At 41.0% G+C, this 20,574-nt stretch overlaps 1 protein-coding gene across 4 annotated transcripts in view; it reads right to left on the bottom strand.

Annotated features, from left to right (window-relative positions):
* MICAL2 (microtubule associated monooxygenase, calponin and LIM domain containing 2) overlaps positions 1–20,574 on the bottom strand; it is a 76,540-nt gene that overhangs the window by 25,128 nt on the left and 30,838 nt on the right. For all 4 annotated transcript variants that reach the window (XM_036384621.1, XM_054515268.1, XM_036384622.1 and 1 more), the window contains exons 3-9: positions 9,392–9,599; positions 8,641–8,757; positions 7,548–7,649; positions 5,551–5,706; positions 4,214–4,314; positions 1,794–2,051; positions 858–973 (exon numbers count right to left, since the gene is read on the bottom strand). In XM_036384621.1, coding sequence (XP_036240514.1) covers positions 858–973; positions 1,794–2,051; positions 4,214–4,314; positions 5,551–5,706; positions 7,548–7,649; positions 8,641–8,757; positions 9,392–9,599 — 1,058 coding nt within the window. The remainder of the gene's footprint in view (positions 1–857; positions 974–1,793; positions 2,052–4,213; positions 4,315–5,550; positions 5,707–7,547; positions 7,650–8,640; positions 8,758–9,391; positions 9,600–20,574) is intronic.

Raw genomic sequence — 20,574 nt, 5'->3', positions numbered from 1 at the left:
GTAAAAGGACAAGTCGGACACTTAGAGCTTATGTCCATACTTTCCTGAGGCAGGAAGTGAGCAAGAAAAAGGAGGAAAAAAAAAAGAGGTTACATCATCTAGTCATCTGGTTTTGCTTTAACATCTACTCAAGAAGTAACTTTTTTACCACATAATAGCACTAGATCCTGTCATCCTGCAATTCCTATAACCACCACAGCTTTTTTTACTATGCTGTTGAATTTTCCATTTGGGATTAGGCCGTGTTTGAGTCATCCCACAGGCTTCTACCTTAAAAATTCCCAAAGTGCAGTAGTTAGTAAAGCTCCTGCTTGCATTCCCACAACCATGACTCTTCCTATTCCGTATCTACCCCAAAACAGCCTGGGCAGCTGTAGGAGAGCAGGCTGGCTGCCAGCAGGACCTAAGTCAGCAACTTCAACCCTCAGACCATGATGACCCCAAGACTGCTGCTGTACTTAGCAACAGATTTTCTTGCTCTAGTCAGAAAAAGTTTCTGGTGCAGCTTTATAATAATTCTCCACAATTTATCAGCCTAAAGAGAGCACCACTACACCAAAATGCAGAGTTAAAATCACAGAGACCAACTCTGAAAGCTGTTAATGTTGAAGAATTTATTTAGACTCCTTTCAGGATTTTTTTTCATTTTGATGATAAAAAACCAGGTGTTGAGACGGCTGGAGGTTCGGGTTTTTTTGATACAAGGTCTCTTTGGTCTACTTCTTTAAGGATCACACTTTAGTGCCATAAATCAGTGATTTAAAGCCTAATACTATTTCTCCTGATAGCATTCTGAAATCCCCTGCCTTGTAGCTCTTTAAAAGGCTGGACATGCTGGGGAGCAGAGCAGCACTCACCGTTCAGCCAGGATCTCCAGCGGGGGCCTCCCCTGCGCCCAGCCCCGCACCATCCACGCCGTGTCAAAGGCAGCCAAGAAGCCTCTTGCACAGCCAGTGCCCATCGGCCAGAAGGGCTGCAAGGAGCAGTTACACTTTAGTTCTCTGCATTTCTTAAGTTCTTACTACAACAGTAACTTTCAATGTGAATTTGGAGTCCAGGGTTTCATACTGTCTTGGAAAAATAACCCAGAAAGAGTCAAAATGCAACACAGGCAACACTTGCAGGTTTCAAATGTGCCTCTCCTTTAAGTCTTAGGCAGGGGAAGAAGATTACTTTTTTCACTTTTTCCTTTTTTTAACTTCTATATATAAAAACAAATTTCTTAGCCCTAAAAGGTATAGGCTGAGAATAAAGAGAAGACTCAAGAATTATTAAAGGAAAAAAAGGGAAAGAAAAAAAAAAAAGATGCCCTTTTCACCTCCTAAACTTGCTTTGGACTGCTCTTTTCAAATGCCTCAGGATGTCAGCACGAATTTAAAAAAAAGTTGCAGCATCCACTTTTCACTTCAGAAAGAAAAAAAAGGGAACATACTAAGGCAAAGAGACTGCAATAATAATTTGGATCAAGTTTTTGTCTATGATGGAATTCAGTAAAATTATGCCATGCACCCGAGCTGAGGACACGGAGCTCACAGCTTTCAGACAGAAACACAACTTGCATAAAGCAAAATGGGATCTGAGCCACAGGCTGCCAGCCAAGCATTAGCTATGACAAACTATGGCATAATAAAGGAGAAAAGAAAAAAGGGGGAAAACCTATTCCAAAGAAGGCACCACTGTTTTAAGACATGCAAAAGAGGACATTTTATACAGGAGGCTAGATTGAATGGTTGGATTAAGGAAGTAAAGTAAAAAACCTGAAAATACTACTTGGAAGGTATTCCAAGATCTACCTCAAGCAAACTATCTCCAACAAGAGCCACCAGGAGCTGATGTCTGTGCCTCTCTCTCACCAGCGCAGCGTTTTCAGATGCATACATGGAGGTAAAATCAAACATTGCTACATCTGGTTGGCCATAATGATTAATTGCAAAATCCAAGGAAGGCAGCTGGTAGTTGGTTGCAAAGTCAGCAGCTTCTCTGGCGTAGGACAGCAAATTGCTCTGGTTCACATTTTCCCCACAGAGCAGCAGCTCAGTATCAACAGAGTCCTGCAAGGAGAGAAGGATGTGGGATGAGAGACTCCAATGTCCTCTGTGAACTGGAACACTGCAGTCTCACAGCAGGACTGGGAGCCACACATCTCACAGCAACAAGACACAAGTGACACTTGTCATCTCCAAAAAGCCAATGCACAAGCACAGGTACTGCCCCAAACAGAAACTTTCCTTACCCACACTGAACGAGCAGCTTTGTTTGCAATAGAAAATTATAGCTCCTCCCAGTTCCTTGGTGATGTGATCTTTTCAGAACATTACTTCCCTCCCATCAAAAGATGTCATTCACATCACTGCAATGCTTTTCTGCACATGTGCACCCCCCATCTGAAACCACAGGAGAGCAGAAGCACTGATGCTGTGACATGGGGGCTCGGCCTCAAGGTTTGATTCGACATCTCAGTAAAAATACCACACTCAAACCTGGACCGTAGCAGCTTTTCTGTTCATTTTTGGGCTGGGCTTTTCCTTGGGAAGAGTGGTAAAGGACCCTGCCTTTACAGGTCATCCTACTTAAAGGCAGTGATTATTAATGAGGCAGGTTCTATTTCCAGCCTAATCGTGGATGAGACCCCTAATCACAGATGATACCACAAAACTGCTATTAGCCCAGTTGCACCAGACACACTGGGGTGGTTGATTTTTTTTTCCATTCAGAGCTGAGTAGGTCATGAAAACAGCTCTGATGAGCCACAGCTGCTGCTCCTCTGCTCCAAACTCCCGACAGATCCCCTGGGACTGCCCTCACCTACAAACACTAGCCCCACAATCTCAGCCTACACATATCAGTAGTGATGAATCATCTTGAAAACATCATCTTAAACAGATACCTATTTATGGAAATAGACACAAAATCACTGAAAGTAAAGAGAATTTCAGAAAATTGCTCGAAATTAAAAATACACAATTGATATTAGTCCCTCCATTTCCAAGCTATTATAACTTCAAGTGGGGTTCAAGTAATTTAGTGAGCCTGCATGAAACTGAACTGAATGTCATAGGTGATCTTTTACAGTACCACAAGTATGTGAAAAATGCCATGGGACTTTTATTTATTTACTTTATTTTATTCATTTTATTTTGTGTTACTTGGTGCATTTACTGTACAGTTGAAGTTACTTGCACTCAATAGAAAAGAAAAAGAAAAAAGAATTAATAAAGAGGAAAAAACATTGCCTATGTTTGAACAAAGCTTGAGGCCAATGAACTCCAGGAGGTAGAAGATGGTGGGTTTGATTTACTAAAGCCCATCAACAGTTTAAGTTAGAATGCACAAAAACTTGATATAATATTTCCTGAACACCATCCCTTGCAAACCCTAGTGGCATTGCATTTAGACCAAGGGGTTTGACCCTTCCTCTCTCCCACCCTGGTTGGTCATGGACAGCAGCTCTGCCCTGGGAGCCCCTGGCCTCCAAAAGGGCAGGGAATCATGGCACTGAGCTGAGTGGTCCTATCAGAAAGCCAAAAGCCCTTTTAACAGTTCCCCACAAGTACTTCCTTCAGGAAATTACACTTGGCTATTTTGGCACTGCTTTACTTTCCAAGAAAAATTGAACTCTTTTGGGTTTTCAGAAAGGGAAATTTAAGTGGTGCCATAACACTTCCTAGAAACAAAAGAAAATAAACCCTATATTTTAAAGAAGAAGAAGAAAAAAAAAGAAAGAAAAAAATACCTTGAAATCACACACACCCCTGAAAGGTCAGGCCATCATGTTTATAGCCTTCTTCTATTACGTTTCACCCACTTTAAAGAATTTGCAATTTAACCTAGGGTAGGTTTTTACACTTCCTTACTTGCCTGATAAAATTGAACATAGCTGTGCTAAGTTCACCCTCAAATAACTGAGGTTTTTATTTTCTGCTGTGATGATCCCACCACGTATTTCCAAGGTGAGTCAAGATCCCATTTCAGCCAGTTTCAAAACTGATTAATTTAGGAAGTATTGTTTTCAGTTCTCTATTGAAACTTTGAGCTGACTGAAGGGAAAAAGCAAATCCTAAAAATGTCAGAGTAAGATCCAAGTGGCCTGAGCTTGAATGAAGTGATTAAGTCTATAAACACCCTGTCTAACATCCAGCAACGTTTATGCAGATGTTCACACTTACTCTGTGCCAGGTAAATAAAATAGGGTTTAACCAGCATTTTTACATACGTTAATAATCACTCCTTTGTCCAGAAGACTCTGCTTTTTTGCTGTCATCACAAAATAATGTGTGCTGTCTTTATAGTAAACAATATTCTCCAGGTCAATCCCTGAAAAGAGAGACAGACACATTTGTCACCGAAGGCAGTGCTCTGCCCGTGTCATTCACCAACAGCACGGGATTGATCCCAGCAGGTGCTCTTCCTTCTTAGGCTGCATCCCCTCTCCCAGCTGGGATCAAGGATTAGGGGGCAGAATGCTGTGAAACAAAACAAGAGAGGACAGTGGTCTCACCCTGTCACTGTAGGACAAAAAATAACACAATGCTGACACGCAGCTCTTCCAAAGCGAAAAGAGAATTTTTAATTTCTGACTCCAACATTTATAGATTTCCAAAACTGACAGTGGATTGGAAGGTGACAGTACCACCTCTCCAATGACACTGGACACACCAACAGTCCATCAAATTTCTCCTCCTCCATAAAAGAATGCAAAACAATAAGTTATTTACGTAAAGTGTGTGAGAAAGTTTGTTACAAGAATCAGAAGGCTTAGAAAAACTTAAAAAATCAGGGTGACATCACCCAACAGCAGTTTTTCTCAGCACAGTTTAAAGTTATTCAGCATTCTTTCAGGGAACATCTAGTTAACTACAGCATCAACAGTTCCTGAGGTAGATCTGGGTGCCAAGGGAGCAAAGTTTTTTTCAGGTTGCTAGGGCTCTGGCATTGGGTCTAACCAGGGGGTTTGGTTTCAATTACAATAGTAATTTTTTTTAAAAAATCAGCTGTAAATCAAGAATAGAGTTGATTGTACTGACAGTGAATACAACTATTCTGAAACCCCTTCCCATTAAGATGTGTTTCACAGTTTATATTTTTAGTATTTATGGCAGATTCTACGTCTTCTCAGTTTATCAGCTCCACACATCAAAAAGCAAGAATGAACTCCTCCCAGAAGGGCAGAGACTTTTTCAAAGGGTTTAAGCTGTTCAGCATGTGAACAGATAGAAACAAAACAAATCATGTCTTAAGGGAAAATCTCTGGGCCCTGAAAATGCTCTTCCAAATTTGTTCAACATAGCAGACATTTTTGCAGTTGAGAAAAATTTAAACACTAAAACAAGCCATGATGTGGCAACACCCAAGCTAAAAAAATATCCCACTGTACCATAAATGGACACCTCCATCTGCAAGCTTCTGACATCAACAATATTTTATCACTTGGAAACGTTTTACACAGATTATTCAAAACTGATGTTACCAGTAACAAGAGGGTGGCCTGGCACATAGAGTTCCCCTGCTGCCTCTTGTATTTGGTAGTGGAAAAAATGAGGATGCACTCACCCGTTTCCTCTTTCAGGTCCTGGAAGAACTTCTGATTGAAGATGAAAGCAACCCCACTGATTTCTTCTACCTTGGCTTCTGCAGTTGTATTTCTGTTTATAAAATTGGCAGTGATTGCTATAGCCAGCTTTCCACGAAATTCCTTCCTCCTGAAGCCTGCGGAGCAAAGACAGGAATTAAAACCACTGCAAACTTCAGACTGGACTTTCAGGGAGGGTCAGCTCAAGGCAGCTCAATGTCTTTCCTACACTTCATCAAACAACATGCCGTCAGTAGCTTCCACCATGCCTCCAAAATTCCTTTGAATGTAAAGAGTCTTTTCTCCCCATTTTCAGCTGCAAAACTAGAGCTGCACTGCATTCAAGATAAAGTCTCATTGAAAAATGGTTGGACGGGGAACTAAGGGAAGAACTTCAGGAAAAACTATGACTAAAGAAAAATGTGGAAATTTTTTTTTTTACATGTCTGGGAATATAACAGGTCAATTTCAGTGGAGGGAGACATTTTTAACATGCTAAATGGCAAGTTAGGTATTTCTTATATAGGTAGTAAACAGCTCTTGAAAAAATATGCAAGAGATCAGCAGTCAAAAAAGCAGCAGAGAATGATGTGGAAAATAGAAATCTCTGTAGCAGTGCTTAGGTGCACACATTACCAGCTAATGAGATTTTCCACAGGTATTTGGAATTGAAAAATATTCAGTGGGTTAATTGTTATATTACCAAGGTGACACCAACTGAGAAGCTCCTCGCTCCATCTTTGCTTTCACTTTTCACTGAAAAAAAGCCCCCTGAGCCACAATCTTGCAATCACACATTGAAGTTTTTCCATCTGTATGTTCCCCTCATCTGTTACTAAATTATGAACTAGAACAGAGGATCCTTAGTGTATTTTTGGCTCACTGCAGATGACATCATATGAATATGTTATTTTATAGCAAGAAATAAATTTGTTATGGATTTTTGTCTCTGTGCTTCTTGATATGCTCTCGTTATTTCATTGGGATAGATTTGATAAGAGAACACCAGCTTCTGTACATATCTTCAGTGCACCAATCACTCCCCTAGATCCTGGTATGATGATAAACATTTACCTTTTGATAGAGTCTGCAGGTGAAGCAAGAATAATTAGGTTTTGATGGTACCTGACTATTTAAACAGTGTTTTATGGGGGACAGCCAAACAACAGTGTAGGGAAATTTCCAGTACAGCATTATAAGGAATTAACTGTAAGCACATTGTATTTGGCAGATAAAAGAATAAGCAGACAAACTATGAAGCCAATAAAAAAAAAGGAAAAGTGTACTTAGAGAATGGAAACTAGCTTGGATATTATTAGAGTTAAAAGGGAAATACATAATTAAGTAAAAGGTTTGTTCCTGTGATGCAGGAGCAGCTTAGCCAGTGTCTCTCTAAGAAACACAACTCAGGTGGTCTGAATTCTCAGCAGTGACTCAAGTTCAGGAAACATTTACACCCTCTACTCCCACAAACCTTAGAGCTATTTATTACCTTTTGCCATTGTTTCTAAAGGAGGTGCTTCTGAAGTTCAGTCTCATTTACAAAGCAGCAAAGCCTCTGTTGCCTTCATTAAATACCTGGCAGTCACCTTTTGGTCATGAGATCAAGCACACAGGGCAAATTCACAGCACCACAGCAAAGGCTATGCCATTCCTGACCTGTATCTTGTCAGCTTCCTTCAAGTTAAATCATCATATAATTACTTAACCTTGAAGCAAGCCCAATGGCACCACAATGCATTCTGTAGGCAGTGCAAATACACAGAGCTCAGAAGCAGTAATGACATTAAATGCCTTTTACTTTGAGCTATAACTTAAAAACAAAACCAAAGGGTACCACATAAAACAACAGCTTTCACACAGACTTCCATGGATTGAAAGGTAACCTGCTGCTTTGTTTCTTTCTTTGCTCTGACTTTCAGATCTTTCAAGGTACCCTAAAGAGCAGTAATAAGGCTAAACACACACATTCACCCACCTTCCAAGGTGTTCCTGCGGCCATCTGCACCAATGATAACATCAAATTCATACTCTGACAAAGGGTGATCCATGGGGAGAAATTCAGCTCTCCAACCCATCTCTGAAAACACAAATAATATTTATTAATTCTTCAGTATTACAACAGAGAAGTGATTTCAGAGTCTGAGGAAAGGGCACTGAGATAAAGGGGTGCATTTCTCATTCTCTGGATCACCTAATGCAGTAGCTTCCTCTCAGAGCCACACAAGATGCTCAAGCATTTGATTCTCACAGAAATAACCCCCCAGCCACCTTACCAGGGCAGTACATACATGTGGTTACTGCAAGAAAGAACTGGCTACTAAAAGAGGAAAAACAGCATTCCATCATCAGTGCTTCTAATTGTCGTCTAAATAGAAATTAAATGGAAGCATACTCACAAAGCTAAATTTATTCTTTTTACAAAGCTGATTATGTGAAAGTGTTTGCACTGTCAGTGTTTTAAAACTATATATACTTTATTTAAACCAATATACTTGTTCTGCTGTCACTATGTGACCCTTTGAAGAGATACCACAGAGTTTAAATTAAAATTTTAAAATATTTTAGTGATACTACATCCAAAAAACTAGTATTAAAAAAAATTTGGAGAATTAGAATATTTTTCTATTGTTTAAAAATCTTGCATAAGAATGCTGGTAAGACTCTGTGTGCCAGTGGGAGTTATATCAAATGTGAATGCAAAAACAAGGCCCTGGGCACTTCATCCATCCTCAATATTTATATTATCAAGAAGATCCTGAGAAGCCACACCAGACTTCCTACAAAGCCTCAAACACATGCCAGAAGGCATATAGTGCAAAACCTGAGCTTCTCAGCCTGGGTTGTGTTTTAAGATTTATCAGTGCTCTGTCACACTGATACTTATCACACTGCACAGAACGAGGCTGGCTTGTAAGTAAGGGCAAAAAAGTAAGAAGGGTAAAAAAGAGTAAGAAGGGCAAAAAACTCTTCATTTCTGTAAACAGTGTTTGACTGCCTTATGCAACTTCACGTAACACCTGGCACAAAAAGAAGTTGCTGTGAGCAGAATGTATTATGATAACTAATACTTTGGTTTTCTTGATCTTCAGGAGGCTCCAGGACTTTCACGAATTCCAGGTTCACGTGAATTTCCACTCCAAGGATAAGTGCAACTTTGAAGAGGATGAGTTGAAGCTGTCGAATACCTGTGGAGAGCAAGTGACAAAGATGTATTTGATAAGTAAGCAACCCCAGCTGCCACCAGCCTGCTAGAGAACTGAAATTCATTGTTAACACAAGTGTGTAGCATTTCTATTTCCCATACTGTAATGAATGCAAACATAGCAACTACCACAGGATGTTGTTCTCTTCCGCCTCCCTTTCCTCTTGCAGCACAATCTTGTTGGCAAAACTCATTTCAGTTGAGTTTCTTAGAATGTTTTTGTAGAGCTTTGTCTCTTGATGATATTTAAAAGATCTGCTAACCAGCATATTTTAGAATACAAAATTTTACAGCATATTTCCCTGTAAAATAGTCCACTCTGTTATTAGTGTCTACCTTCAACATACTGGAATAAATATCAATATTCTTCATACCTCATAATCAAAACCTGCTGTTTAACCATAGCAGACTAACAAGAAAATCTGCTCCATAAGACTGTAACTTGTTCTATTTCCACCTTGCTTAAACAAGACCATTTTTTTTCCTCTCTGTGTGCACACATGCACTGGCACATGGTTAAGGCAGATGAACTTTCTGCCAAACCAAGAATATCTCCACCAATCTTCTGATCCTGGCAACCTCTTATCTGAACAGTGCCCATGCCCTCAGATACTTACTGATGTGATCAATAGATCCTGCACAGAACTTGCCATAGAATTTCTTTGCTCCCAGTCCCCGAAGGTCGTGGATGGTAAAGGGCCAGAGATGCAGCACATTGTTCCTGGAGAAAGTGTCCCTCTTCTCCACAACGACAACCTTGGCTCCCAGGAAGGCAAGTTCTATGGCAGTCCGCAGGCCACAGGGGCCACCTCCAATAATTAAACACTGGCAGAGAAAAGGAGGGGTGTGACACAGGGTTTTGTATTACTTCCACACAGTTTCCATCTTACCCTGTTGGTATGACTTGAAATACAACTGGACTTGCACTACTGAGAGCACAAACAAGTAATTTACGGATCAACGGAATTTTTCTTGCATGTGGTATTCAGCCGATGCAAAAAAGAGGATAAACTGTGCTTAATGCAGACACAAAAGCATCTGATGAAGAGAAGTAAGAGAAAAAACAACAAAAAGCCGAACATTTTTGAGCATCTGCTTGCACATTTCTAACCCTCATTTAGCGTTTCTCAAGTGCTTGCAGCTGTTTCTCAACAGCATCACAGTTGTGTAAGAGGGAGGGGAAAGGAAATAAGTGGTCTTAGTGTAGGCTTTTTTATTTTAAAGAGGAAATTTTAAATCTACATTTACTAGATTTGTTGAACAAACCTACGATAAGCCAGCAGACTTACACTATTAGCTACTCTCTTTCAAGAGAGGGTGGATGTAACAGCCTGGTTCACCTACTGATGTAAGGAGGACATGCCAAGGGAACTCAGCAGACTTGCCCTCCTCTGCCAGGGCCAGGGAACTCATCCTGTCCTATTCCATTTCACCCAGTGCTAAGCATCCTCACTTTCAGGAAAATCACACTTCAGAAGCTTAAATCTATGTTTGGGCACCCTTGGAAGAATCTCTTCCAAAACAATTACAGAGGATTCCTGCCCAAATTTTAACTGACAGCTGTATTTTTTCACAGACCAACAAGGACAGGATTTCCAAAAAGCAACTAATTAAACCCTAAGCATATCTAGTGCTTACATTTCCTTGACTGATTACTAAAACCTGATTAGAAACAGTCTTATAGCTGGACAATGCTGTTGTTCCACATCTCCTACGAACCCCTTCCACTCCTCCAAAGCCCCCCAGATTTCACAAAATCCCTGCTGTGAGTTCCAGCTGTGCCGTGGCTGGAGCAGGGACAGCTAAGGTGGGTCTGGGAGGATGGGAGAGCTGCAGCACAGCCAAGCTGGGCCATGCTGCCAATCCAAGACCTTTGTGTCAGAGGCCAGACACGCTGCTGTGTGTCCCACACACAGAGCCAGGCACTGACTGCAGTTTCAAAGCAAGCACGGGCTCTATCTGCAGGCTCGCTGGATTCCAGTCTGGTTCCCATTACATTGCAATTGCAGAAAGTAGAGTCATTTATTTATTTTGGTTTGGTCATCATTTGTTTTCAGATCTAACAACTTGAGCAAAAAGTATCTGGTGCTGACTTTTGTCCAATCCAAATCATAGAAGTGCAAAAATGTCTTTTTTCAATTTAATAAATAATTCTAATAAATTCCCATTGAAAGAAAAACTCCTGTGAGGTGCTTTGGCTTAGTTTAGGCAAGTGTTTTGTTAACCAGAGATATTAAAGTTAGGCTGTTGCCTTAGCCACTTGGCTTTGCTCCTTTTAAAAGAACATATTTAATTCACAATTTCAGAAGAACACTCCTCACTGCATGATGAATATTTAAAAAAAAAATCAACAGATGTAACAATATAAAGGAAGAATAATAGAGGGCACATGAGGCCTAGCTGAAGAGGATCTTTTTGCACATGCTTCTTGTGATTAGCATGGGAACTCTGAGATCTGACAAGTGAGTGACTCAATTGAGCCTTCACAGCTTCCAGTCATGTTGAGCAGGCAGTCAGAAACATTTTACAAAGCAAGCCCATACATGGTCTGATAAGGTGAGGCTGGGTTTTTTTCGCTTACAAGCTGCATTATACATAAATAAATGCAACTTTAAAGAAAATAAAAAATAAAAAGAAACAGCAGTCTTTGGAGGTTTAGTCATAGCAGACCCTGCCAAGTAACAAAACCCGCACAGAAAACCCTTCGTTCCTCCTGGTGCTTTGCAACACACTATGTTAGCATTTTAAGGAGGATTCTGCCCTCTTCCCTCCTCCTATCACATTGACAAAGTATCTTCATAATTGCATAGAGACATCATGAAAAATGGTTGTATGTTTGCCACCACCCGTGGTTACCTCCAGAAACACATTTATCTACATCTCAGAGCTATTTGTTCTAAGATTTATCGAGGACGCTTCCTGCTGGTGTAGAATTTACTCTTGGCACTTCTTCATCTAATTTTGAAACTTCTGGGGTCAAAACCAGTACAAAATCCTTGCAAAAGTAATTCTTACTACATTTGTGTTCCTAACTTTATGAAGCAAGGGAAAGGCCCATGCCACTCCCCGGTGGTCTGCTTGCCAACAGACTCCCAGAAGAAACCTTCCTGCAGCCAGACTAGAAGGAACTTTGAATGGCATCCTATTTTCCCCTCCTGTCATCCCAGTCTCCTGGCTCATCAGGGCCTGCTTTTGGAACTAATTTCTTGCAATTTAACACAAATCATGACAGCTGGCATCACACAGGGAGTCTCAAACAATCAATACTGAATGAACAAATGCCAAGGGCTTCTTGACATCCCCATCACCATTCACACATCTGGCCTTTTAACAGTGCCAGATCATCCCCCACAAAGCTAAAGGACAACTTGACTTTTCAAAGCATCTCCCACAAATTATCCTAACTAACAGTTGCTGAAAAGAACAGACAAAGAGCTTTTGCATATTTCTTGCTCAAGCTGGAAACGAAGGGAGAAAGTCTTGTTTAGTTTTACAGGGCAGCTTATGAAAGAATAAGATCATGACCAGACTTTTATAACCTGCCTGAAGAATCAGTATCATGTTGGATGTTACATCTTGTTTTACCACTGAGATAATAATACTGAGAGAAGACATTTTTCTTGGTGAAAACCTCCTGGTGCAAATGGCTGATCTTCTGCCTGCAGATGTGCATGAATATTTTCTGTCAAAAGAGAAGCTTCATTGAATTTAACATATTTCCCAAGAACAGCACCTATGTTAAGGCAAAATTACAGAAAGAATATGGGTTACAAAATTCCCATTGAATGAAACTAATGTAAGTTTCCAGGCCAGTAATAACTGCCTAGTGACTAACCTAGGACTATTTCAGTTTAAATTCATACTTAATAAGTAAAGCATGGACATTTTTGCACTTCACAATAAAACACTAATAAGCCCATGAATATTTTATAAAAGTTGTTTATTCAAGTTGCTGAGTAAATAGTCTGTTTCTATGATACTGTTAAAAAGTATTGTACTCTTCCTTGAAAGATGATTGTTTCTGTATAAATCTTGTCCCACACTACAACCAAGTGCAGTACACAAAGCATTATTTCAGACAGAAATAGAACAGAACTTCACTGATTTCTTCCTTGTGCAATTTAAATGTATCAGAAATTTTCACTTATATTTACTAATATAAACACACACAGCATTTGGTAAGTCTCATAAGCTTGATTCCACTCAGGGGTCAGTCTGTCGGTAAGAGAGGCTATTTTCTCTCTCTGTGTTTAGGAATAGCAGTGCCTTGAAAATCTCCAGGAAATATTCCCAGTGCTGAGCTAAATGGCAGCACAAGTCACCTCTCCAATAGCAGAATGGTTTCTGTGCCAGGCACAGGATTTTGATATGATCTCCTCTAGATAATGTACAAATATATCACTCAAAATAGAAGGGAAGGGAGAGGGATACAATAGAGGCCTCTTGCAATCCCTCCTGTCCCCTGCTATTAAATCAGCAGCCTGTGAATCCAGGCACCTGCATCCCCTTGTGGAAAGACCATATGCAGTTAAACAGCTGAACACCACCGTGTTTAACAAAAAACACCCAAACAAACAAACAACAAACCAAAAAAAACCCAAACCAACAAACAAAAAATCCCCATAACACCAACAAAAACTACAAAAAAACCCTACCTCAAAATAACACTCCACAACAACCTAGTCACAAAAATCTCATACACTATAACTGAAAGGCTGAATCTATTCATTGACCTTCAAAAATTAAAAAAAAACATTAGCTCTCAGCATTTAGATGCTCAAGGAATCTACCAGTTGGTAGTAGCATGGGGGTGGGAAATGCAACAAACAGCATCTCTTGGCATAGCTAAGAGCAGACAAATCCTGTTGTGGCCCAGTGCATCATCCCACTCTAAACCCCTCACTCCTCTCCTGCCCAAGGCACCCAAATATTAAATTCATCTTGGAAAATAAGGGGGTGTTAAATGATGATCCACTCCCTGTATGTCCTGGGGATGAAGACAGAAGCTTCAATAGCTCCAGGAATCCAAGATTTCCTCATTTCTGCCTTTCAGCTGTTTTGGAGGTGAAAAAAAGGGGATTATTTTTAGCCTCCAGCTCAACAACTCTCCAGCTGGACAGACACAGGCACACCCTTCGTTGTCTTATGGCATGCCAAGCCAGAAGCATCACTGCTACTGTTCAGTGGAAATGGTGAAAAAACAGCAAAACCCATCTGCCCACATTACTGAACTGCCTTTAGCCAAACCATCAAATGGAAGTTGAACTACAGGCATGGATCATGCTCCCAGAAAGGAGCAGAAAGGGGTGGCTTTCCCACAGGCCTCAAAGCCCCCTGATCCTCACAACCACAGGTGCCCTCAGCAGCTGTGGGCCTCCCCACCCAGTGACAGGAGGCTCTGTCTGTAGGACACAGAGGGACAGTGCTTTGCTCTTCCATGGCAAACATTCATTTCCATAATCAGCAGGTCTGAGACCATGAGAGAAGACAACTTTCACACCGGCCCAGGCCTTTGTGCAACACCCAGAGTGACAGGGGTGCACCGAGGACTAATTTGGCTGATTCTAGAGGGTCACATCCTCCATGGATTTGGACAAGTGCTTATTGGTGATGGGGCTTAATGTGCTGCAACACGAGACAGGCACAAAACAACACGTTTTCTGGAACAGCGGCGCCCGTTCCCCTGGAAAGGCTCCAGACAAAAACAGCTGCATAAGCAGCAAAGGCAGAGGCCACCAGGAGCTTTCTCCACCACGATGCTTTCCAGGCCATCCCCTTTACTAGATATGAAAATGCTTCTGGCAAAAATAGGACTGCTCAGTGGGACATTCCTGACTTACTGACTTACAGTTCATCTCCCATTTGCAGCCCCAGATTTTAGCACATAAATCCACTGACAGCCACCAGATATAACACTGCAGCCAATTGCACCCTGAACCCACTGAACAATCAATTTAAAGTTTGAAACATCATCATGGACACTGAAAAATGAAAATCTATATGCCACTTCAGACAACATTAAAAATGTCACAGGCTGAAGCTTTATTTTTTAATAAAAATCAGTTCTTCCATCTTCTCCCCAAGAAAGGGGGAGAGAAGGCCTAGGAGTAATTAAACTTGACTACAAAGATTATGTAATCTTTAAAAGGGTTTTTTCTCTGTTGTACTGTTTTATGAGCTCCTTATAGAATTAGCAAGGTTAAAAAATATGTCATTTGACAAAAATAATATTCACTTAGATGTATTCTAATGAGAAATCCTAACTCTCCAAAGGGTTATGTGGACACTTCTTAAATACACTACAGATAGGTCTAAAAATCTACCTTAAAATACTATTAAGATAATACTATTAGCTGGATCTTGCTGAACAGACATTTTTGGAGAGTGAACACCACATAAATACCACTGCTGGGGAAGTTCAGAGGTACCTGGGAACAGCAAGGCTCACACACCCCTAATTGCAACAAAACCTTGCGTCAATGCACAAATTCAATGCCTCACTATGATTCCACTTCTGCTTTAAATCCCTCCAGTATTTTACCCTTTGTATTCCCAGCTGAGCACCTCAGAAATGTGTAGCTTTGTCCTCTCCCAGATCAGTGATTTTCATAAATGGAGCCATAGCTTTCTTTTTTTCCCCCTCTAAGACTGTACCATGGATCTGAGGCCACCCAAGCCAGGGTGACTTTGGCCACAGCTCTTTCCCAGCCCCGTGCCCAGCAGCTGCTGCACTCGCAGCTGGACGCAGCACAACCCAGGGATCAGAGGATCTATCTTTACTGCCCTCCTGTTTTATTGAGTCAAAATGCCAGAAGTGAAACATTAGCACATTTATTGCATTCATCTGGCTCATCTTTACTGGGATTTTTTTCTCTTCTTTGGAAGATAAGCTTCTGCATGGAAAAAAGTACGTGCCTTCATTTTTCCTGGATGTATTTGGACACACTTGTCCATCCATCCTCTCTGTCACATGGATATATGTACTAATATTAGACCTGTGTATTAAAAAAAAAGCTCTTTCCATAGTTTGAAATTAAAACAATGGTATGAACAACATCTGTAACTCATATTCTGCTATGCCACACATTAAAGAGGGGCTGTGTGCACTCAGGGTGTTAGAAAGTCAAGAGTGCCTTCCATGATGCATCAGAGCTGTCAGGACTATGGAGCTTTTCTGAAGAACTCAGGTGGCATTTGTTGTATTTAAATCTGGTGACTTGATCTCAGATCTTTTAGAAGAATATGCAAAAAATACTTCTTGAAAAAATTGCAACTGACAGTCATAATACAGCAAGTATGCCTGGAAACTTTCCATTGCCCTGCACCAGTTACAGTTATCCAAAAAACCTAGACATTACTAACAAAAAAATGTTACACTCATTTCAGTAAACATATCCACCAGCGACCTGGCAAGTGCTTTAATCCAAAAATCTCCTCAAAAAAAGCACAAAATAAGCCCTCCAACATCCTTTGGAATTAAGTGTGTTTGCTGTTTTCTTACCTGCCTTTCATTGTTATCAAAACACAGGGAAGAAAAAAAGAACAAGCCCCCACCCAAAATCTAGCAGAGATTGCTTTCTTTTCTTTTTTTGGCCAGCTGCTTAAACAATCAAAATGAAAACAAGATAAACCTTGCAGAAAGAATGTTGCCTGACTCTCCCAGCCATGAACATGGCTGGCAGCATGTAAGTACCTGGCCTGTCACACTGAGATAGTGCTCTGAGGCTACACTAAAAACTTAGCAAAAACAAAAACAAACCCACAAAACAAAGAATTCATCCAGAAACAAAAAGTGATGGAGAGAGATAAAGGCATCAATAGCCTCACCTCTGAGCATAGTAGAGACCAAGCCATGAGTCTGGGGAGCTTTGTGAGCAGTGACAGAGAGAAAATGGTTAATCCCCTCCATGGTTTCCAGGGGCAGGGGCTTTGCTGGGCAGCCAGCAAAGGAGGAAAGGATTTCTCATGCTCTATGGCATCTAAAGCATGCAGGCAGGTTGGTCAACAAGCATGGCTTGATTTCAGCAAGAGCTTGGTAACATGCTTTAAAAATACACCCCTGCTGCTCCAGTCTGGCCCATCTACAGAGAAACCTGTAACTTTTAACCAAACATCACAACAACCTAATAAATGAGCTGAGCTTCCACTTGGAAACTGGCTTTTTCAACTAAGTGGGGCATTAACTTACTTTGAGGGTATCTCACAGAGTATTTTAAAATACATTCTAAAATTCACTTTTCTATTACGTGAATTGTTAACCAACACCCATTTAAGACATGGCTTTTAGAAGCCAGTCCTGAGTAAATGAGCTCATATAGATATAGACATCAAATCTGAGTCAGAATCCAGATTTTAAAATTTTATTTATTTTTAAAGATCTTAATCATTTAATCCCATCATTCCTAACTCTCCTAACCAGAATGTCTGCACAGCAGTGTACATCAGCTATAGATGAGCTCAAAGTGCAATACAGTACCAGAAGGGAACAGTTCTGGGCTCTTGGAGTCCTTTTTTTTTCCAGCTCATCATGCAGCCTTCAAACTCACTGCATTTCTACTGCTGACACTCACAGACATTTGACTAGTAAATCTAAATACAGGTCCAAAAAGAGTGATAATCTGATTTTTTTTCTAGTTTACCTGGTCACTTGCACAAACCAGTTTACCATAGGTAGACAATGCCTTTACTTTTGACACTTTTTCTTACAATTTGAGAACACTAGGAATTACTAACCAGCACTTCTTAGTAACACAGCATCCAAAAGTGCCAGCAAGCAAGATGGACTTGAATTGTTCAAACAACCAGAATTAAAAATATTTACCTTTAGCACATTTTTAAGAAGGCTTCTGATAGTGGGGAAAGTTAACAGCACTCACAGAACCCACAAACCAAGCTGCTGGCAGCATATCACACAGTGAAAGTTAAATTTCAGCACTTCTAGCTCTTATTTCCAAAACCTTTTTTGGCTGAAAACAAGGGTAGTACATAACCCTTATTACTAAGCAAAAGAGTCTCAAAAAATAAATATAAAATGGTGAAAAAATATAAAAAGAAGCATGCTTCAAAAAGAGGGGCAGAGAGGTGGAAACATAAACTTTGGCAGCAAGGTGCAAAACTCTCTTCTACACCAACATCCGACACAACAGAAAGGAGATAAACATATACCAGTGTTTATTTACATGTATTAATGAGTCTGTTTTCACATTCCAGGCTGGGTGAAATGCAGATGGAGGCACCAGCCTCAAGAGCACCAGCCATGCTTGTTCTGCCACTATCAGGGCTGTATCTGGGCTGCCAGGCAGTGAACTTCCTAGGCAGGCAGGGCATGCAGAACCACGGCAGCAGCCCCACCAGCCAGGAATGGCTTCCTACCCTATCCCATTGTTTCCTACCTTGCTAAAGCACAAGGAAGAGAAAAAGCAGGGAGAAGAAACCTGAGAGAAATGTCTTTGCCTTCCACCGGGCGCTTGCTGATCTGCATAACTTGTTATTACTGCTCTGGGTGTGTAGTCCTTGGCAGGAAGCTCACTGCCATCTCCTGCAATGTCTTCTAATCTGAGTTGCAATTTACCCCAGAGCAGTTGTTTTATCTGAATTGTAAATCCTGCAAGGATGGCAGGCAGGGTGCAGGCAGGACAGGATCAGGAGGAAGGAGCACTTGCTGTTGCACAGGTCCTATCAGAGCTGCTCTCATAAACCTTTCAAAGGGGCAGGAGAAGGAAGCAGCACAAGGCTAACTCCCAGCGTGGCAGAAGCACATGGTTTCTGCTCAGACAGTATCTCAGTCAGATGAACAAATCCAGAGAGTGCTGCAAGACAAGGCAGGCAGTGTCTCTTGGCTCGTTTGTCTATTGGAAACAGGGTGCTCGTGGAAAAACATGAGCTGCTCTTCAGGAGCAGCAAACGTCCAGGGCAAAAGGCAAACTTTGAAAAGCTAATCAGAACTTGATCTATCAGCATCAGCAAGATGACAGGAGGCAGAAGGAGAAATGCCACAGCAGTTCTGTGTGGCTTGGCACTCCAAACAATCCCATGGTGCTCCCCTTGGGCCTTCCCTAGCACAGATTAGGTGAAGGTATTGAAGCCTCTTCTGCTGGTCACATTCTGCAGAGCTCTGATCATTCCTGCTGCTCTGCTCTGGACTTGCTCTGCTTTATCTGCCAGAATATTCTAGCTGGGGTGTCATCTGCACTAAGGAGGTGGCTGGATGTGTGGGTCCTCATAAGCACCAGATAATTTTCTACAGCATATTCCCAATTTTCTCAGAGTATTACACTCCTCTACAGGAAAGTTCATAATCTCCAAGTAGCTTCTAGCAATTTTACCCTGTTGAACACAGGTTAAGACAAATATCCCAGAGACCTGAGATACAAACAGTTTGCAGAAACCTGGTTGCTTGTAGAAACAAATTATGTAAGTGCAGACTTGTTAGGGAATGTGAAAATTTCAAGAACCATCTGACAAAAATAACCCCTCTTTAAACAGTGTAGCAGAGAAAATAAAGCAAATTAAACCAAGGGCATTAAAAGGGAATTTCTACTTTTTCTTTTCAACATATACCAGCTAAACTTCTTTTTTCACCATGAATGCCATCAATATCATGGCTTTTTAGAGAGAAAACACAAATAGAAATTGTCTTGTTTGCTTATGAAAATAATCTTCTACTAAAATATTTTACATTTTCTCTTCTTGTATAGCATCTTAGAACTGTGATATTTTGCATACTGTGAAAAGAATATTCAAAGCTATCTGCACTGAGGCCTGAGCAGCAGATAATGCAGAATTTTGTTTGTCAGCAGAAAGAGAGCAACCACATCCCCAAACCCCCTGTTCTCAGGGCAGACATGGGAACCTCGGGAAGGACCTCAGCTGCAGGAGACAGGAAATTGCCTTATTGTCTGAAATCTGGGGTTTAGCAGCCAAGTGTTTAATCACTCCTTGGTAGCAAAAGTTATGTATTTCCTCACTTATCAGTACACAAACATTACCAGAGCGAGGCTGGAAGCGTAGCTAATAACAAACCCCTAACGACCACCTTTGGCACCAACCCCATAACAACCACACGGGTCTCTTGGAAGGCAGGAGAAAGACCTGACCCAGCAAAGCATCCTTCCCTGGAGCTCCCCTTGCCCCCCACACCAGCCTTCCTGGCAGATGGACACAGCCCAGCTGCTTCAAAGAACCAAACCCCAAAGCCCTACAGAGCCAGGGCCATGGGAACACACCCTGTGGTAACCTTTTGTTTCATTCAGACCTCATTAAGCCACTCGTGGTGACAATAGTGCTGGTTTGTGTGAAAGTAACTGTGTGTCACTCCCTGTGGGAATCTTCATAAAATATCTAGGAAATCAGGTCAGGGTGGGACAGTTTCCTTCTCTCGATTACTTGCAAAGCCATTAAGTGAGGGACTGAAAAACAGCATAGTTCTGTTAAAATACAGATGTAAAGCTACTGTTACCTTCCAAGCCAAAAAAACTTTAAATTCCACATGCCTAAAATGTCTTTATCTAGCCTGTCTGATTGCTCTGCTTTGGCCAGGCTTCATTGCTTTTCATAACTGATAAAGCTGAAAAAACTGTGTGTTTGTGGAAGTGTCTCCAGGATAATGAAAATAAAGTGATTTCATTACCAAATCACATGCCAAACATTTGCTTTTGCTGATGTAATTTGGCCCAATCTCAGTTTAAAACACATTACAAAGAGTCAAATACTTTGTTTTGCTTTCAAAAAACTGTCTGCTGTGTGTCTTGTCATCACCCCAGCTTCTCCCTATCCCCTCTCTAAAAATCCTTGGAGAAAT

Source organism: Molothrus ater, chromosome 6 (assembly GCF_012460135.2).
Source record: "Molothrus ater isolate BHLD 08-10-18 breed brown headed cowbird chromosome 6, BPBGC_Mater_1.1, whole genome shotgun sequence".
Classification (NCBI taxonomy): domain Eukaryota; kingdom Metazoa; phylum Chordata; class Aves; order Passeriformes; family Icteridae; genus Molothrus; species Molothrus ater.
Note: the sequence above shows the minus strand (reverse complement) of the source record. Positions and strands in the feature narration are given on the sequence as shown.